General features: G+C 39.0%; 1 protein-coding gene across 2 annotated transcripts; it reads right to left on the bottom strand.

The window, feature by feature from the left end:
* Nucleotides 1-604: 604 nt before the first annotated feature.
* On the bottom strand, nucleotides 605-18,646 carry MRPL39 (mitochondrial ribosomal protein L39). 2 transcript variants are annotated; one of them, XM_010956635.3, is made up of 10 exons: nucleotides 18,241-18,646; nucleotides 16,784-16,990; nucleotides 14,858-14,997; nucleotides 12,514-12,613; nucleotides 11,270-11,337; nucleotides 9,044-9,156; nucleotides 6,483-6,548; nucleotides 5,442-5,595; nucleotides 3,470-3,517; nucleotides 605-708 (listed from the first exon to the last, which is right to left on the bottom strand). In XM_010956635.3, exons 1-10 carry the CDS (start codon nucleotides 18,356-18,358, stop codon nucleotides 661-663), a joined length of 1,062 nt encoding a protein of 353 aa, XP_010954937.1. In that variant the 5' UTR covers nucleotides 18,359-18,646; the 3' UTR covers nucleotides 605-660. The 2 variants fall into 2 exon arrangements, with proteins under 2 accessions (XP_010954937.1, XP_010954938.2); XM_010956636.3 differs by lacking the exon at nucleotides 18,241-18,646 and adding an exon at nucleotides 17,768-17,929.
* Between the last annotated feature and the right edge of the window lie 1,188 nt (nucleotides 18,647-19,834).

The following is a 19,834-nucleotide window of genomic DNA, read 5'->3' as shown; positions in this document are numbered from 1 at the left end:
GTCAAGAATTCCACTACCAGAAATCTATTCCTACAAAACTACTCACAGGAGAGGCAGTGTGTAGTACCGAAGGGCATGAGAGTGAAATTACCTGGGTCCAAATTCTGGCTTTGCTACTCGCCAGTTCTATGTTCTCCAGTTTCCTCATTTACAAAAGGGACTCACCTTCTCAACAGGTTGTCGTCAGGATTATATAAGAGATTCCACATGAAAAGCTTAGCACAATGGCCAGTATACAGGAAATACTCAGCTAACTCAGTAAATAGTTTATCTATCTACCTACAAAACACTTGCCATTTTGCACAAGGGTGTTTACTACCCTACTGTTCAAAATAGCAAAAAATGGATACTAGTATGATCCTATTTATGTTTTTTGAAGATTACATTTGCATTTGTACATATATGTTTATACATGTAGAAAAAAGGACTGAAAGAAGAAAACATGTCGAAGTTTTACACCTGGGGAGTAAGGGTGGACAGGGTTGTTTCTATGTAAAATTGTTACTGTGAACATGGTTGTTTTATCCTTTAGAGAAAGAAAAAAGTAAACATCAGTGTAAATCTTAAGGCAGAAAACGATAATCTTTATAAGCACGCACAAACATCACATAGAAAACTTTTATTTTAATTTACTATACATATTTAAGTCAGAGAGAGTTATTACGTAGTTGCACTTCCCTCTGCAGGCTTACTTTGATCTTCAGTTACCTGTGAAAACATAAGTAGCTTTACTTTTCTAATAAACATGTTAGTTTTACCCTCCACCCATCATTTAAAATCATTCCACGGTCCTTCTCCTATAGTGACCCTTTGTCTTTCTCCTTCAATAGCAATTATTATAGAAACTTAAATAAGTTAAAGAGAAGAAAACTTACACAGCCAAGTTCCCAATATAAATTACCAAGTAAAATACAACAATTCCATTTGAAATGTAATATGAAGCATATATGTAGACTTCTCAAATCAGTCATTTTACTTTCTATCTATGAGGTGAAGTCATTAGTATAAGAAGAGTATCAGCAATGCTCCCACAAGATATTTTAAATCAATCTATTTTGTTGAAAAAATTAGTAATTCCATTTGAACATAGTATATTGCAGGTTTAGTAGAAACAGACTATCTGTATGTTCATATTTCTCTTCTATGTCACTCAGACATATCAAACAGAGCTAAACTGTATCCTTCGTCTCCTCCTAGCCTGCCCCACTTCCCACACGATCTACTTCAGTGAAGGGCTCTGCCCCGATGTCCAAGCCTGGCATGAGGGAACCACAGCTCTCTTACTGCCTGTTTAATCACCAGCTCCATTAACCCCACCGAAGGAGCCTTCACGGCCATTTCCACAACCGTGCCTGAACGGCAGGATCCTGCCCTCTGCCACCCCTTACAGGACTGCTGGCTCAAGTCACAGCTATCTTCCGTGCTGCACCCAGGATGAGTTTCTAAGCAGGACTAGTTTACCAATAGGTCACATCCTTGTTCAAAGTCTTCAGTTACCTCCAATCTCCTCCAGGAAGGGAATGTAAGCTCCATGTCATGGAAAACAAGACCCTCATATTCCATTTCCAGCAAACATATCTGGACTCATCACCTACCCTTCACTCATCAGGACATCTATACATCCAAATTCATCTTACTCTGGCTATGCTCTCTATTCCTCCATGACTTTTAGGCAAGTAGCTTCCTCTGAGATAAACTCAATCCCAAGCAAATGATCTGCCTGGACCACTTTTATTCACCTTTTAAAACCAGCTTAAGAAATACCAATTCTTGGGGACCTTCCTTAACCAACCCCTCAGCCTGGCTTGGGTCCTTCTCTTCTTATGCCAGAGCCCCACTTGTCCCCCTGAATTGTCTGTTTGTAAGTCTAGTTATCCTGTTCAAGTAACTTCCTTGAGGCAGCAAGTCAGTTCTGTTCAGCACTATATTATGGTTCCTGGCATGTAACAAACACTCAATAAGTCAATGTAGTTGAACCAATGAACCAACCATATGCTTAACCTACTCCCTTTGGACAAGCAAAATGAAGAGTGGAAGAAGAAAACTAAACCAGAATAAATGCTGCAGAAACAGCTACTCACTGATTTCCACTAAATACTCTAGGTTACTGTCTCCCCTATTTTTCTTCATTTCTTAAATACGCATTTATTCTCTAATCTCTTAATCTAAAATAGTCATTATGACCAACCAAAGAGACAAAGTTGGATTCCATCTATTCAAAAAAACTTTCTTTTCATGAAAGAGAATTACATAACCTTTACACAAGATATTATGGCTAAGTGCCTAAAAAGTAAATTCTATCTGTAAAGTCGTTAATAAGGACTAGGTTTATACACCATCGTGCAAAATAATCGATAAATATTCCCAAGTATCAAATACTGGGTTCCAACTTTGGCATCACACATGTGCAACAAATCCAGAGTGGGTTCACACACTGAATGCAGAGGTACTAGCAAAGACAGAGAACAATATGAGGACGTGTGTAATCAAGTGGAAATTGTAGGAATGGATTATTTGCTCAGAGATTACTCTGAGAAAGCTTCATGGAGAAGGTGAGACCTGAGCATGGCACTGAAGAACGAGTAGGGTGTAAAAGACGGGAGGAAGGCGGGAAATAGGGTCTTGACAGAACTGTCATGAAGAAAGAAACAAACCGGTAAACAAGTTTGAGTTAACAATACTGTACTGTGTATTTGAGAGTTGCTAAGAAAGTGGATTGTTTAAGTTCTCACCATAAAAAAAATCGTAACTCTGTGAGATGACAGATTTGTCAACTAACTAACTAAAAAGCACAAGAAAGTAAGTTTGATGTGTGCTTGAAAGCTTGACTAGAGTGGAAAATCCGGGTAACGAGGAAGGGTTCATGAGGCCAGGTTACACAGGACAGCCATCAGATAATGTAAGTAGGAGCTGAACACTCAGTTTATGAAACAGTGAGTAGGGATAGTTGTGGTCAAGAAATCCAATCATTCTATTTGTGAAATCTAAATGCTAACGACCCAGAATAAACTGTAGTGACACAAGCATTCAGATTTGGTTTTCCAGGACATTTGCACATTTAATATGTCAACTGTCAAGGCAGCTTTAAAACAAATCTGGCAAATCTTTAAACGTTCATTAAGTTTACAAAAAAGTTGTGAAGACCTAAGTAACACCATTAAAACCATTGACAATGACTACTACTACACAGTAACATCCTTATTACCCTTCAAGTTCTACAGTATCATTCCCATGATGTTAACAAATAAAAACAAAGAGAATTGCCAAATAACAAGTCTTCTTTTGCCAAAGCACTAACGAGGTCAACAACCACAATACTGCGTTAGCTACTGACACAGCTCATTACTTTTTTCTTTCTTTCTCCTTCTTTTCTCTTTTATTATTTTGCTGTGGTGGTGGTGGGCTGTTGCTTAATTTCAAAGAAAATTTCTTCATAGAAGTGTACTCACGTGCTGTCAAAAATACTTACCATTTTCCGAGATCTTTCCAATAGCTTATTCCATACTGTAAAATGTGCCTTGAAAAGACAAGATTTATTATGAATTAAATAAAGCCATAAAGTTACAATAAAAGAGGCTAAGTCTTCATATAGGTTTTAAACAAAGCAAATATATAAAAAGTTAGGCAGATTAATGAGGCTAAGAGTTCGAATCGGGAAAAAAGGTATGTACTTTGCAGAACAGCTGCTGTTTTACATTTAAGACAAAAAGACTTAAGGACTGAGAATGCCATTCTTCCTCTATGTGCTTCTTAATCACTACTGCCATAGAAAGCCTTCTTTCTAAGGAGAAGCAAAAATATGCCCCACTTTCCTGCAGTTCTTTCTTTAAACAGCCAATTTCAACATTCTAGAGGTCATTCTTCAAATCATAAACAATTGCAAGGAAAGGGTCATTAAGAACCAATTGTGATATCTCATACTGAAAACAAACAACCTAGAGGATTTAGTAAATTACCTTAAAGAACAAGTAAAAACTAATGAAGGCAATAGTAAAATTATACAACCAATTTCCTTAATCCTTAACAATCTCACGTAGCAGAGGATTATCAGAACGCACGCATGAAAACTGTGCAGAGTGCACAGTAATCACATTAACGTTACCAAGTCAGCTGAAGGGTCTGGGACTATTTTACACTGGATGAGCTGCTAAAATCTATGATAAAAGGTAAAATTACTAAATACGTACACGCCACCCCTCTGGAGAAAGAGCAGCGGTATGTTTAAAGGGAAAATCACACCTGGCTCAGGCAGGACGAACAGCTGCTGGGAGACTTTAAGGTGTGAGTGGATAATATTATGGGTGATGGAGAAAGTGGTGAGTCAGAGATGACATCAGATAACGTAGGGCTCTGTGAGACTGAGTGAAGGGTTGGCATTTGTTGATGAGAAGCCATCGGAAAGTTTGGGGCAGAGGAATTTATCCCAACAAACTAAAAACATATATTCACAATAACCAATACATCAATGTTCATAGCAGTTTTATTTCTAGTAGCTTTATTCAAAATAGCCAGAAACAACCCAAATACCCTCCACAAAGGAATGAACAAATGAAACTGGTACATCCACGCGGAGTACCAACACACCAAGGAACACCACTCAGCAGTAAGAACGAACCACGCATATATGGATACTTGCAACAACCTGGAAGAATCTCCAGAGAATTATGCTGAATGAAAAAAGCCAGTCCCAAAAGATTACAGTAGTGAGTGATCCCATTCATATGACATTCTTCAAATAACAAAATTATAGGAATGGAGAACAGATTAGCAGTTGCCAGAAGCAAGGAGGCGGAGGTGGGCAGAGGGGAGTGGGTGCGAGTGGCTGTGGCTATAAAAGGCCAACATGAGGGGAAGGAACTGCCCTGTGTGCTCACTGTGTCAGCGTCCACGCTCTGGCTGTGATGCTGTACTACAACTTTGCAAGATGTTACCATTGGAGAAACTGGGTAAAGGTACTAGGGATCTCTCTGTATTACTTCTTATGACTACATGTAAATCTACAGTTGTTTCAAAAATCAGAAGTGTAATTTTAAAAAGAAAAGGGTTAGCATGGAATGGGAACAATACTGAAAATGATATGGAATAAATGGAACAGATCCTCAAAATTAGGGAGAAGAACATGCCAAATGTAAGGCCAAAAGGCATTCCAGAAAGTCCTCTCAGTATGGGCTCTACTCCTTACCACACCCTCCTCTAGACTAAACATTAAAAATACTACTTCAATTGGATTTGACTTTCTCAACTAATATTTCTTTTCTAAATTATCTGTTTATATCCCGTATAAAATTATTTTTTAACCATAAACCTGAGTTTTCAAAAGATCAGTGCTACACAAGTGAGTGAAAATTAAAATGTGTGTCCTTCAAATTGGTATAAAAACCAAGAATCAGAATCACACCCACCGTCCAACGGAACGACGTGAAACACTAAGCTTTACTCACTCTCAAGTGCACGGGTAAAGACAGACCCTGGAATCTTCGTACAAGACTCGGCTGGGTGGCTTGAAGATTGTGAACCGCTGATACTTCATACTGGAAACAAACACTCGTTCTTGGAATAAGAGGGCCCTCACTCACATCAATGAAGTCACCAAATCTGATTCGATTTTAAAAATAAATGAAACCGCAAAATCAAATCACTACAATAATTAAAAATAAATCCATTCATTCTCTTTGCCACTATATCCCTAATCAAGAACAATCTATTTATGTGGATCAATTCAATCTCTAATAGCCCTTGACATAACCATCTCAGGTTAAGAGACTCAAATTTTGAAAATTAAAGTCAGTGAACCTTTTTCTTAATTAACATTGATATAATTTTAAAGATTTTTAGGATCACTGGACATATGCTATCAAGTGGATCAAATGTCTAGAACTGGTAACTTATAACCTTACAATAATTAATTTCAATACAGTTCAGAATTTAGCATGTGGAACAGATTGTGTCCAAATTGCAGCTTTCTAGGGTAAAAAAGTTAGGTCTGAGTCAAGAAAATATAAGGTTGAGAAAACAGATACAGGCCATGAAGTCATTTTTGCATAATACACTGTCTTACCTCTCTCATTCCCATGACAGAAAGCACATTCTGACTGACAAAGCTTATTGATGTGTAAAATAAGCAGTAACTAGTCAGTATTCATATTTCTATATAGCTATGAATTGTGTTCAATTCATAACAATGACTATTTTGCCCAATCTCAGTATTAACTCTTAAAAAAAAAATCACATTTTTAAACAATGGTTTCCAGCTCTTAAAATGTAGAAATAAAAATAACAAACAATAAAATGAGGAACAGAAACCACAACTGTTCCTGAAGATGACATGAAGCTTCCAATTACCACCATATCACACACGGAACAAACCAACAGAAAATAGAGTAATAAAAATAACAAATTAAGGAACAAATCCCTCTTTTTCAGCCATACACTAAACCTTCCTATAAATTAGCATAGCAGCCAATTTTTAAATTTTTACTTACCTGCATAGTTTGACTATTCTCTCAGGGTTCTGAGATGCCTTCTCTTCTATGAAATCTAATTTGTACCTAAAAGGCAGCAAAGAAAAAAAAAAGTTTTCATTCTAAATATACAAAAAGGTGTTTAAAGCCACCCCCCTCCTTCTGCTCCTCTTCAGCCATAGTTTTTGAAAGTGGGGTTTACCCTTGGAGCCTCCCCTTCCTCACCTCCCATTCTTGCCTCATCTCCTTCAATCTGGTCACAGCCTCACAGCTCCACCAAAACATTCTCCCCACACACCTCCTTGTTGCCAACTCAGTGGACACTTTTTGGTCCTCATTCCCACTGCTCACCTTCCCTGCTCAGTGTTCTTTTCTACCGGCTTCTGTGGCATTCCCTCCTGCTTGTTATTTTGACTATCTGGCCACCCTTTTCTTTCTCTGCCTGTCAAGGATTCTGTCCCTAGGCTCTTTTCACTCTAAGCCTCCTCTCTGGGCTAGCTCCTTGATTTGCTCAGCTTTAATTACCACTTATGCTTTTATATCATCCACCCCTCTGCTTCTAATCCACACAGCTCTTCTGAGTCCCAGATTGTACGTCCAAGACACTCCTGGACATCCACTGGGGTGTTCCACAAGCACCTGACACACCCAAATTTTTCAAAATGAACAAAACCTTAACTTCTCCTTCCTCACCAAACTTACTATTTCTGAATTTCCTAGCTTAATAAATGACACCACCAACCAACCACCCACATGTCCAAGTGACAAACTTCAGAGATGTCCCTGACTCCTGTTTCCCCCACCGCACTCCCTCCATCCAATTCATTACCAAGTCACATCAAGCCTACTAACTACATGTCTCTCAGATCCACTCAGTTCTGTCAGCACAGCTAACAGCACAGCTGGAACTGCACAGCACTGGCTCTCATCAAGACGTTACCACTCACTATTAAGAGCCTTGCCTGTGTACCCCCGAATACTAAACAAATACTACACGTGTTTGTGGCGAGGTTGGAAAGCACTAGTTTATGCAAAAATATCCACCCCCTGCCATACCCTCTGCCAGGGCCCCCATGCATTACTGAGAGAGCCAATCCTTTCAATAATTGTTCCTCTTGATCCACCCTTAAGAGATGCTCCTGTCCCCTGGGAGCCAAAGCCACTGAAAGTTCCCCCTGCAGCAGACAGGCCTTATCACCAATCCACCTTCAACCATCCAAAACTCTGTCCCCTCAAACTTGCCTCCAAATGATCCCCTACTTCCCTTTACACATTCAGTTAAAGTCACCAAAGTCCAAAGGGAACTCTGAGTGTGCGTGGAGGGAAAGCCTAGAGTCTGTCCAGAACGGCAGCTGCGGACACAGACGTAGCCAGCCCTGACTGAAGCGCGCCTAAGTGTAAAATGCAGCCCAGACCCTGAAGACTTAGTAAGAAAAATGGAATTAAAAAATCACTACTTCTTTAATGTTGATCATATGTTGAAATAACGATTCAAATACATTGTTTAAATAAAAATGTACTATTAAAATTAACTCACCTTTATTTTGAATTTTTTTTTAATGTAGCTACTAGAAAATTTACAGACAACTTCACCTTATATTTCTGTTAGACAAACATGGCTCTAGAATTTTGGCAGGGGAGGTGACCTGATATGTTCCAACAATTCAAGGAATTTTCTTATAGAATTAATGGTAATTTTGGGTTGTAAAGAACTATTTGTACTCTAGTTCAGTATATTCCTGCTGCTTTCTAAGAACACTGGATATGCTAAGTATTATAAACCAGCCTCATGAGAATTTGTGCCTCAATTTATAATTACCTAAAGAAATTCCAATCCATGACCTTTAACAATCTGCAGGTGCATACTTTGGTGTGAAACTCTAGTATCTATGTTATTTTTATTTTTTTTTGCAACACAGATTTTGCTTTCTAATTAATTCTAATTTCAATTAGATTAATATTAAAATTTAGTTTATGTTCTCACGATTGGTAGAAAATAAATTGGAAATTTTCTGAGTGAGAAAGGGAATTGAGAAGCCAGGTAGGATTCAAAATGTTGGCAAAGAAAATTCGTCACATGGATAATTCCCACACAGAAGACTAAGACCTGGCTGCATGAACTTTTACTGCAGCTGTTGGCTCCCTCCAAACAGCTGGTATTTTCTCTCTTACCCTTTTCATTTGAAGAGTGGAAAGATGGGAAGGAAAGGCTGCAATACAGTTTAAATAAATCTAAATTTAAATTCAAAATAATACTGTTCCCTAACAGATGCTATCACTTCACAATGGAAGGGAAAAAAGGAAACATACCACTATAGTGATATAAAGAGGACAAAGAAAAAGAGAAATAAAACAAAGTAAGAAAATTATCAGAGGTGGGGTGGGGGACATTTTCCCGTTGTGAAATAAATGATGGGATGAACAAAAGTAATTAGGCTAGTGCAGAAAAAGAGATCTTAGAAGTAAAAATTAAAAGGTGTCCTACATCCATCAAATATAAAAATTTTTAAGAGCTAAATTTTCTCCATTACATACAACTTTGGAAGGTTTAATTTTTTTTTTTAAAGGAAGCCAACACTTACTTGTTGTGTTGAAATATTTCTAATGCCACTTTTGCTTCAACTTCCAGAGTTTCAAATGGAAGATCTTTACAAATTAAAGCATGAGCATCTTTTGTGAAGGAACGTAGGTTCTCCTTAAAAATGAAAGTATTAACCTTTTGCAACAATTTACTTAAAAACATCTCTCTATAAGTCAGATAAAATAAAATTGTATGCTTACTATTATAAATCTAACTGCAACAAAAAGTAAAAGCAAATTTGTTAGGAAAGAAGGCACTAATTTGCAACAATTAAATATCTGAACCGTAAAATGTAGGATTAGCAACTTCTCCCAACTCTACAAATTCTGAAACTTGTAATTAACTTGTAATTAAATATCAGCTTGTATTACTAATAAGTAAGGACAATCCTACAAAGAAATTTAAGTAAACATTTTATTCAAATTATACAGTCTTATAAATGTTTATTAAAATGATGATGTAACAAGAAGAAATGCTAATAAACAGTAAGATACAAAAACCTGTTAACACTATGAGTAAAACTAAGCTTTTAAAATAAATGCAGAAGGAAAAAATTATTTATGTGCTTCAGAAATGTAATGGAAATGTAATGGAAATTTCACTAGGAAATGTAATGTCATCACAGGCCCTGCCCAGTATGTACATAAATCCAGTATTAGAAATTTCCATTTAGTAAAAATGTCAACTTTACACAATTAAAATGATTAATACACGGTAACAATGTTTATGAGATTTTTTACAAAAACTCTAATTGAGTTTTCACATTATAATACAGAAAAGATCAAGCACTATTACACAAATAATTTTTGTAATAAAATTATTTCTGTAACTTCCAGTAGATTGCATGAAATGACTGTCTCCAATGTTACAGGGATAATTTACTGTGTAACAAGTCCACATTCATGGTTTAAGAGAGCTGTTACGTGAATGTAACTCTCCCCTACTTTCTCTAAGTCTCCCACCCAGCCCCATGGTGACTGTAATTAACCAGTACATTTTTTTTTAAAGTTTTATCTTTAAAAAACAGAAAAGGAGGCAGCAACTTTTATAGACAGTGAGAGTTAAATCTTGATCATTAGTTTTTATTTAACTTTCCCAATAAAGAAAGAATCTTGACAGACTTGGGGGAAAAAAGCAATTATATTGTCCAGAGATCATGAAGAAAACATTCCAGCCTCTTCCCTGACCCCTCTCCCTACCTCTCCCCATACCTCTTCCCTCTCTCCCTCCCTTTCTTCCTTCCTTCCCGTTTCCCTCCTCTCTCCTTCTTGATATTGAGCAATATGGGCAGGATTATACAAGAAATAACTTTCAAAGCCAGAATTTAAAATTGGATCTGCTTGAATCCAAAATTTTTGCTTTTAGGAAGCAAAGGGCACAATATTTCACTGAACCTAAGATGCACCTCAAAGAAAAAACACTACCAATTATAATCATAAGATGCTAAGTACTGTAAGACACATTTATTTTCAGAGATAGTAAAATGTGAAAAAAAATGTACACAGTGGAACTGATAAAATGGTAATGATGCTATACTGCCTCCCCTTTCGGATCTCCAGGCTTCCAAACTACAGGACATACAGTTTCGCTTAATTAAGAATTAGGCATTTGCCTCTTCTCCCCAATCATAACTAAGTCTCTCGGCCTAACTTCTGAAAGCCGTCAGCACCCTCCACCTACACAGCACCTGATCCAGAACCTCTTTATTAGCCAGACTCCTACTGCCACCCAAGTCTCAGCCAACAGGGAGCACCCTCGTTACAAAGGCAGACCATTTGGGAAGAATCGAGTTGTTTGCTGCCACTTGGGTTAGCAAAGGCTGATTCTTTAACTCACCCCCACCACTCTCAATGTAACCTTTGTTTATAGGAATATCTCAGTACACAACAGACTAAAAAGGTTTAGGGCAGTGGTTTTAAATTGTGCTCTAGGGATCTAAGTAGGTAAGGGTCTAGGCCTCCCATCACCACAGCAACCAGGATAGCTAAGCTCCTGTATTTTATACTCTGAGCACCACACTGTTGTGAGTACTCTCAGTCATATGTCTGTCTTAAATCGACTGAAAAAGCAGCAATACAAACAGACAGGTAAGTAGACAGACAGACAGATTGACTCATTCTTTTAAACATCTTCAACATTCAGTACTGTTCAGCAATGCTAACACAGGAATCATTCTAACAAAGAAAGGCATAGACCCCAAAATTGAGACCCCAAAGAGTACACTTACTTTCGTTGGCGTCCACTCATCAAGTCTCTTATCCAAAACTACATCATAGCAGAAGGCTCCAGCCATCACTGCAAATCCAAATAAATAAAAAGCAAAGTCAAACCTGTTTGGGTAAAAAGTTACTGATTTGCAACAAATAAATATTTAGACCATAAAACAAAGGGTTAGCAATTTCTCCCAACTCTACAAATTATAAAACTTGTTACCCTTATCTCAGCTGCCTGTCAGAGCTCTACCAACCTTCCCCTCACCCATGAAATTAACTCACCTTTGTGTTAACCCATCACCAGTATTTTTTAAACATTCACATTTTTTTCAGGAATATTATAACTACAGAGATTTTAAATAGTTACTAGACATAAAAATTCCTAAAGAATAAGATATTTAATAAGTAAATGAATGACTAAATGGACATGAAATGTTTTCTTTTTTAATATCTTCTAAATTTCTTCATTTTTTTGTCTGTTTGTTTCATTCTCCTTGGAATCATTTACTGTCAAATGAAATACTCCTGGTGTATTGTGAAATACTTCTATGTTTTTAAAGAAAAATGCAAACATGATCCTACCACACATATGTTTTAAAATCTTGGTTTTAGGAAAATTACAAAGAATGTGGACTTCTTACATCTTCCCAAAATGGTGTCCCTCTCCAGAGTCACGGTCATTCCTGGTGAAACGGTACCACCTAAACACAGCTTTCCACAGAAAGATTTTCCATAGAAAACCTATTTATATCATGCCTCCTCCTCCTCCACACATTCCACTTGGAAATAAATGCTTAACGTGGTAAGAAATATACACTGAGATAATATAATTACATGAAATTCACATTCAAAAGAAACATTCTCCCCTAATTCTACTATGTTTTGGTGGGGGGTGAGGGGAGTGGTAATTAGGTTTTTGTTTTTCCTTTTAATGGAGGTACTGGGGATTGAACCCAGGACCCTGTGCATGCTAAACACACACTCTACCACTGAGCTATACCCTCCCACTATTATGTTAATAATGTTAATAATTGGCCTTCAATAATTAAATACAATGAATTTTGCTACCTATTATAAATAAATTTATATATGATAGTAATTTATATTAGATAAAATTAGAAGTGAACTCTATACAATATCAAAAATGGGTACCAAGAGATTCAGATTATGAAAAGTATATACACACACACACATAGTAAAGTATGCATATACGTGTGTTTATATACATATATATATACATTTTGTATATGTACATTACCAGGAACTTCTGGAGCTCTGACCAAACTGACCACATATCCATCTTTGAATGCCCTCTCTATTACACAGCCCATCAACATGGCACAAGAACGCCAGTAAGCCTAGAAAAGTAAAACACACACAAACATAGTACATACTAAAATGCACTAACTTTTCTTCAATATTAAATTTTAGGTTGACTTTTGACTTAGGAACTATTTCTCAAATATCTATCCATCCTCAGCATGTAGCAATAGTTACCACCAGGCCATGACACTGCCTCTACCAAGCAAAACCCACAAAAGAACAAAGCACCAACTTCATAGTTAGCGATGTCTGTGTAAGACATCAGACACTATAATGTTTATCAACCAATAAAACGTTTTACTATCTGGCAGGAATTTTATTTTTAACTCAGAAGAAAGTTAACTTGTTAACAAAGTTGTGCTAAAGTGAAATAAACATACTAATCTGTACCTGTTTGTATCATATATAGACATGGAGGGATAACCCAACTTTTAGTAATTGTTTATGACTCCTATCCTATACCTAACAGCACATAACACATCACTCAAGTTACTCATGTTTATATTAAGTGGGCTTTCCTCTCACTAGCATATTTCGATCCATGGGCACACACACCTAATACGTGTATCCTCGCAATGACCTTCTCAGAGTTGTAAAGAGAAACACAAGTCCTGACCCACAGCTGCCCACCTTATGCCAGTACTGGCACTGCTACAACTGGGCACTTGAATTTCCTAAGCTCTTTTCCACATCCAAGGACAAGAGTGGGCTGGCTTGGTTGTATGTGGCCGAGACTATTCCAGAATGTGTTCTATACAACCACACAAATACACTCAAAATAAATACAAACCCAGGCCTTGAAGGCCAACAGCAAAATGCACTTCTTCCTCTATCTGACTTAACTGGTTTTAGTCTTTTTTTTTTTTTTAAAGCTTTGGGGGCGAGGGGTAATTAGGTTTGTTTGTTTGTTTGTTTGTTTGTTTGTTTTATTGGAGGTACTGGGGACTGAACCCAGGACCTCGTGCATGATAGGCACACTCTACCACTGAGCTATATCCTCCCCACTTTATTGCTTTAAATGTCTATTGAACAGTCAAAATGCCTAAGTTAAATCCAGGCTCAACCACTTCCTAAACTGGTAACCTTGGTTAAGCTTCTGAACCTCTCTTTGCCTCAGTTTATTTACCTGTAAAATGGGGATAACAGCACCTTTTTATGGAATTTTTTGAGGATTAAATAAGCTAATACCCACGAATCACCTAAAACAGTGCCTGAGACATAACACATGTTCAGTGTTAGTTATTACTACGTCCATCATTTTCTTCTTTAAGTATTTCATTTCAACACGTATTTATTAAACACCTACTGCACATAAGTCAAGGACAAAGTCCCATAGGGGACATTATCCCTGTCTTCACAGAGCCAAGAATCCATTGCATTTCACAGTTCATATTACAAGGCAAAATTAAAATACCCTATGAAGAGATACTAGCCAAGCATTGTGAGGCCCTGAAGAAAAGAGCAATTCACTCTGTCAAGAAGAAACTGAGAAGGTTCCACAGAGCAGGTGGCATTTTAATTGAACTATAAAAGATTTTAACAGGATTTTAATAGGGAGGAAAGAGTTGAAAGAAGAGCAGCAACAAAAGCCAGGAGGACAACGTGGCAGAAACCATTAGTGACCAAGTCCCCTAGTGTGGCTGGAGCAAACAGCAAGTGCAAAGATGCAGTGAAGGTGAAGCTACAGAGACCAGCTGGGGTCAGAAAAGTATCCACGTGGGGCTGGGAAAGTTATACGAACAGTTATCAGGTAGGCAAGTTCTTCAGGGACAAGTGATATGACCCTTAGTCATACCGTTTAACAACACTCTTATAGGACTATTAAAGACTTTAGTATATTTTAAAAGCGGGTGGGGAAAGAAGAGGAGGAAAAAGAGCTACAAAGTTATTGAAATGAGCCAGAGAAGATGGTCAAAGGCTGAATTCAAGCAGTAGCAGTGGGAATGAAATGACCTCAATATACAGGGTGATGAATAAAGGTAAACTGAACAAAGATACGAATGTAAAAGACATGTCATATAGTTTTCTCAAAACAAAATACAGAGATATGAATGCCAAAATACAGAGATATGAATGCCACTGAGAATTTCTGAATTATGAAAATGCCTAATCCACCAAGTAAAACCCTGATTAACTAGTATAGGACAACCTTTGACCTTGACCATACATGTATATTTCATAATCCATAGAAAACAGATTTTAATAGAAAAGAGAAGAGAAAAACTTGGAGGGCAAGGGTGGGGGAAGTGCATGACAAGAGAACATACAGGCAGAAATACCTTATTTACTTCTCCTGGATCTTGATCTTTGAAAGTAAGAAATTTAATTTCACAGGACTTGGTCAAAGGCTTATACATGTCCCAAGGCTGTCCATCCACAAGAGCCAGAATGGACTTCCTGCAGTACCACTCGCTTAAATCTAGGAATATAAAATAGATTGAAGACCTAAATCTAACAAAATCCAAGTGAAAAGTTACATGTTTAAGTGCTACATTAAGATATAAAATAATAGAAAGGCAAGATTCTACAAGCCATCTTTTTTTTTTTGGAGAAAAAAAATATCTGTAGCCAATAAGAAAATAATTCCCAACACACCCAATGTATTGTTAATTATTAATAAAATTACCCAAATGAACCATTTACAAAAATCATTAAAGCTAAGTCTAATCTGAAATTAATTAATTAATTAAGTCTAATCTAATTATTAAGCAATAAGACAATTTTCCAAGAGCTACACATAAATATTCAGAAAGCAGCATCATGGATATATTTGGAAACAGGCACACACAACTTAGAAGGAAAATATATAAGCATACATCAATACAAAATTCATTTTAAATAGGTTTGGGGTCTTGCTCCCAAATCATCTCTCACTTCCCTACATGGACTCTTCAAGTTAATACTACAGTTTTTAATTACAAGCCAATCAACTCTGGCCTGTTACATGACTCCAGAATGCAACTCCAACACTGATTAGATGTTTTTTGAGTACACAGCTACTCACACAAGCGGTCAAACTAGAGTCTAAATAACTCCCATAAGGCAAGGATCATGCCTACCTTTGCTCACTCCCCAGTATATCCAGAGCCCAGCACCAGGCCTGAAATATAACAGGTACTCAATCGAAGTTTACTGAAAGACTGACGGCAGGAATGACAAGCAAGTCTGAGGGCAGGGGCTTTGCTGAGGGGGTTCAGGGGCTTCGTCTCTGCACGTGATGTGTGTAAAACCCCTTAAGGGCCTGAGCTTTGTCTTAGCCTCCTCTGTAATCCTAATGCCCATCCTACAGCAGAGGTTCAAGAAATGCTTGCCAAACGAGTAAGCAGTTATCATAAATACTAATTCAAGTGCCAAAGTGAAGGAACATGGAAAATATACACTCCGTAGACCAGAATAAGTTTTCAACTCAAGTTAATTACTTAAATGGAATCCTCACTGAGTTTTCCAAAAGTTTAAACAATGCAGCTAATCACACATGAGCGAGCACATAGGTGTACATATCTGTTTTTTGTTCTTTCAGAATTTAAACATTACCAGTTCTATCAAAGCTACTACAAAAGCATTTTTTCCCAAAAATAATAGAGAGGCCCTGTTCCCTTCATTTTCACGCCAAATCACACACAAGGCAGTGTTATCTCCCTTAAGAAATGAGCACAACAAATATTTTTACCCCCCATTCACCCCATGCCTATTTTCACTCACAGATCTATTACATTTACATGTACATGTTAAAAAAACCACACACACAACAAAGAGGTAAGTGGTAAGTTTATAAAAGACAAGTTAGGCTGTAAAGAGCAGAAAAGGAAAAGAAGACAAAAAAAGCTAGTCATCTGAGGACAGGGCAGTCCCTCTATCCTCAAATCCTTTAAAGAGACCTTCATGAGTCATTTTACTTAAAAGTGTGCTGTCTACAAGGGGCAACCACACTGGTAACAATGCATTCAGGTCTGCCTTCTTCTGCCGGGAGCAATTACAGCAGTCTAAACTCAACCAGATTCAAGCAAGCGCCAGGACAAACTCGGCATTACACCACCAACTTTGCAAGACCCACAGCACCCTCAACAGCTAAGCCGACAGTAGTAAGATGCTAGATAAAGGAAAATTTCCGGGAAGTTCAGGGAGCAATTACAGCATCTTGTCTCCTCTGCACCAGTTCCTTCCCCTAGTTTAATCGGCAGAACGCATCCTGATTCGTTACTTACGCATCGCACAGCTATACGGAGTTGAAATGTTTTTATTCATCACAAAGACAGTGCCCGGGTCAGTTTTCCCAACGTGTTTAACTTCAATCTTCTCAGTTCGGGGAGTTAATGACAGCTGTCTGTTTTTCTCTTTATTAAAGAGGTCATTCTGCATTTCTATCAGTTCTGTCGGTGACAGCTGAGAAGCTGGTGATGTTGCTATAAGTCCTGTGTAGAAGTTACAATAAATACGAAAGCTGACCAAATCAGTAACATCCTGCCTCACCCCGCTCCACTCCTACATCAGGGAAAGAATATAGGAGGCAAGGGAATTTTAAACGCCGTTCGCCAAAATAAGCTCAGAGGTAAACTTAAACTCCTAATATTAATAATTAAAACGCTAACAGAGGGAACCCAAAGCCTGCCCAGATCCGCGCCTTTATCCGAGCTGTACTCTTTACCGTTAGATCTCCATTTCCCACCAGTTTCCTCAGTCGTCTTCCCATCTGAGCTTTACAATAAGGAGCAAACAGTAACCAGAAAGTGAAGTCAAAACCAGCCCAGTCATTGGGAAAGTGAGCAAAGCTGTAGTTTTGAAAAAGTCTTGGGGACAAGAAAGCTCCAATAACTAGAGGTCCCACGCCAAAATCATCCATATTTAGAGCAAGAAACGCTGAGTTTATTTTCCAAACCCCAAATCAGAGCATTAGGCAAGGCATGCACGGGTGTTCCAATGGGAAAAGAAGGACACGTCTGCACCGGGGCGTGGACTCCCTCGTAGAGGCGCCCTAAGCTCCTCTCGCGGCCGCCCCCCTGCCTTCCCTGTCCCACTTGCGCCCCGAGACTGTACCCCAAGGGGGGAGGGGCGACCGCCACAACCGGGGCTTAAAGACCCTCCTCCGCCATCAGCCCCGCGGGACCCCGCCAGGATTCGCCTCGGGCCCATTCTGGGCAGATACCATCCTCTAAGCCTCGCGCCCCGTCCCCACGGCGGCTGAAACTCACTCCGGCCAGCCCCGCCGGGGGCGGCCCGCCAGAGCCGTAGCCCCCAGACTCCCAAGGCCATGTCCTCTCCCGCAGCCGCAGGAACCGCGGCGCACAGGTCCTTTTCCGGCTTCTTCCCCGGAAACTCCGAACACGCACCCCGGGTTCCGCACGACAGTTTCGTTCCGGGCCCGGCTCTCTGACTGCGCCCGCCACCAGGGGGCGCGTTCGTACCCCGCCGAGAGTCAGTCGTGGGAGGTCCGGTGTCTGAAGCCGGGAGGGTGACCCAGAGGTGCCGGGCCCCTGGTAGGGCGGCCGGTCCGCCACCCCGAGGGCTCTGCGGGGAGACAAGCGTCCCCAAAGAGCCCGTCACGCACCATCACCCTCCGCCGTCCGCGGGTTCGAGCCCGGCCGGCTGGGCGAAGCCCTTGCTTCTCGCGAAGAATATTTCTGGAGAGAAAAATTAAGGAAAACCGGCTTCGGGTTACTCTTACCTTCGTGGTCAGCCCAGCCAGCCCCGCCGATGACATCTTCTAGGTCGTGGCTTAATTCGATTTTGCAAGGGTGAGTTCTCCGGTTGGTCTGCGCCCGGCTTCTCCATTTTTTAGCCATAGTGATGCGGACCTACCTCAAAATGCGTCATGACATTGGAGGAAACTTTGTAATCCGTGGAGGGCTTTCCAAATTATCTAGGTTAGTTTGTATACGATAGAGATAGAGAGCATGTTAGAAGACATCCCGGGGCGGAATTTTTGTCTCTTTTCATTGATGGATCCCAAGTGCCCAGAACACAGCGTGGCACACAGTAGGCGCTCAGTGTATATATTCGTTATTCAACTGAGTGCCCTTGCAAAAAGTTCCAGCGCAGTGTCTGATTCCTTCGTCCTACTAGGATGTTGTTGCTATTGAAGTGAGCCCTCCATAGGTGACGAATGGAAATGCTGTTACTCAAAGTTGCTTATGGCTCTGGCTTTGCTTAAATCAGTAAGTTGACAAATTCCGCCCACGGCCTTTTCCTCCGCTCAGCTCCTTTACTCGCAATGGAAATACACCGCCACCAGGTGGAGGTAATGGCTAAGGAACTAACGCCGCCCTAAGACTGCCTCTTGTGGGGGAATTGGGGGGAAGGTGGTCGTAGGGTACCAACATACAGTTGTAGGATAAATAAGAACTGGGGATGTAACGTAAACATAATCACTGTAATTAACAATGCCGTATGGTATATTTGAAAGTTGCTAAAAGAGGAAATCCTAAAAGTTTTCATCCCAGGAAAACAAAATTTGTTTTTGTAAGTACAGGAGGTTGATGGATGTTAACTAAACTTATTGTGGTAATCATTTTGCAGTATATGCATGCGTCAATCATTATGCTGTATACCTTAAACAGTGTGGTAATCAGTTATAAAACTGGAGGGGAAAAAAAAAAGCTGTCTTGATAGATCCTGTCTCCTTAGCCCAAATTTTACATTCACAACAACTGCATAGGGAAAGTGTAGCTATCTTCACTTATAAAATGAAAAATGTGTGTATGTATCCAAGCTTGGATTTCAACCCAGGCTGCATTTCACTAGGCCACCTCTCATTTAAGATCTTACTTCAAAACATGAAATATACATACGTCGACATATTTGTGTGATGTCTGTTATGATGTGTGTGTATATCTTTTGCTTCTGCCTTAAATTTGTGTACAATTATCCCTGGTCTTTGTTTCACTGGCATTTTAGAGTCTGTCCCCTTTTAACCTTTTCTAGTTGCCTTCAGAACATTTTAGAGCAATCTTTAAGAAAAGCCTCAGAACATAAAATTTAAACTAGTTTAATCATAAATTGCATTGGAAGTACCAATTGGAAGTCACAAGCATCACAAGTTAACTTGTTTGCAAGGATGTCAGTAATGATAATGTTGATAATGTTGATAATGTTGTTCAACAAATGTTGAACATGTGCCAGACATATTGAACATTCCAATCTATCAGGTTTATTAATTCTCACAACCTACTCATACAATATGCATACTAATCTTCATTTTGTAGGAAAGGAAATTCAGATTTTGAGAGCTTGTGAAACCTACCTGAGGTAGAGCTTTGGCC

This window comes from Camelus bactrianus, chromosome 1, assembly GCF_048773025.1.
Source record: "Camelus bactrianus isolate YW-2024 breed Bactrian camel chromosome 1, ASM4877302v1, whole genome shotgun sequence".
Taxonomy (NCBI): domain Eukaryota; kingdom Metazoa; phylum Chordata; class Mammalia; order Artiodactyla; family Camelidae; genus Camelus; species Camelus bactrianus.
Note: the sequence above shows the minus strand (reverse complement) of the source record. Positions and strands in the feature narration are given on the sequence as shown.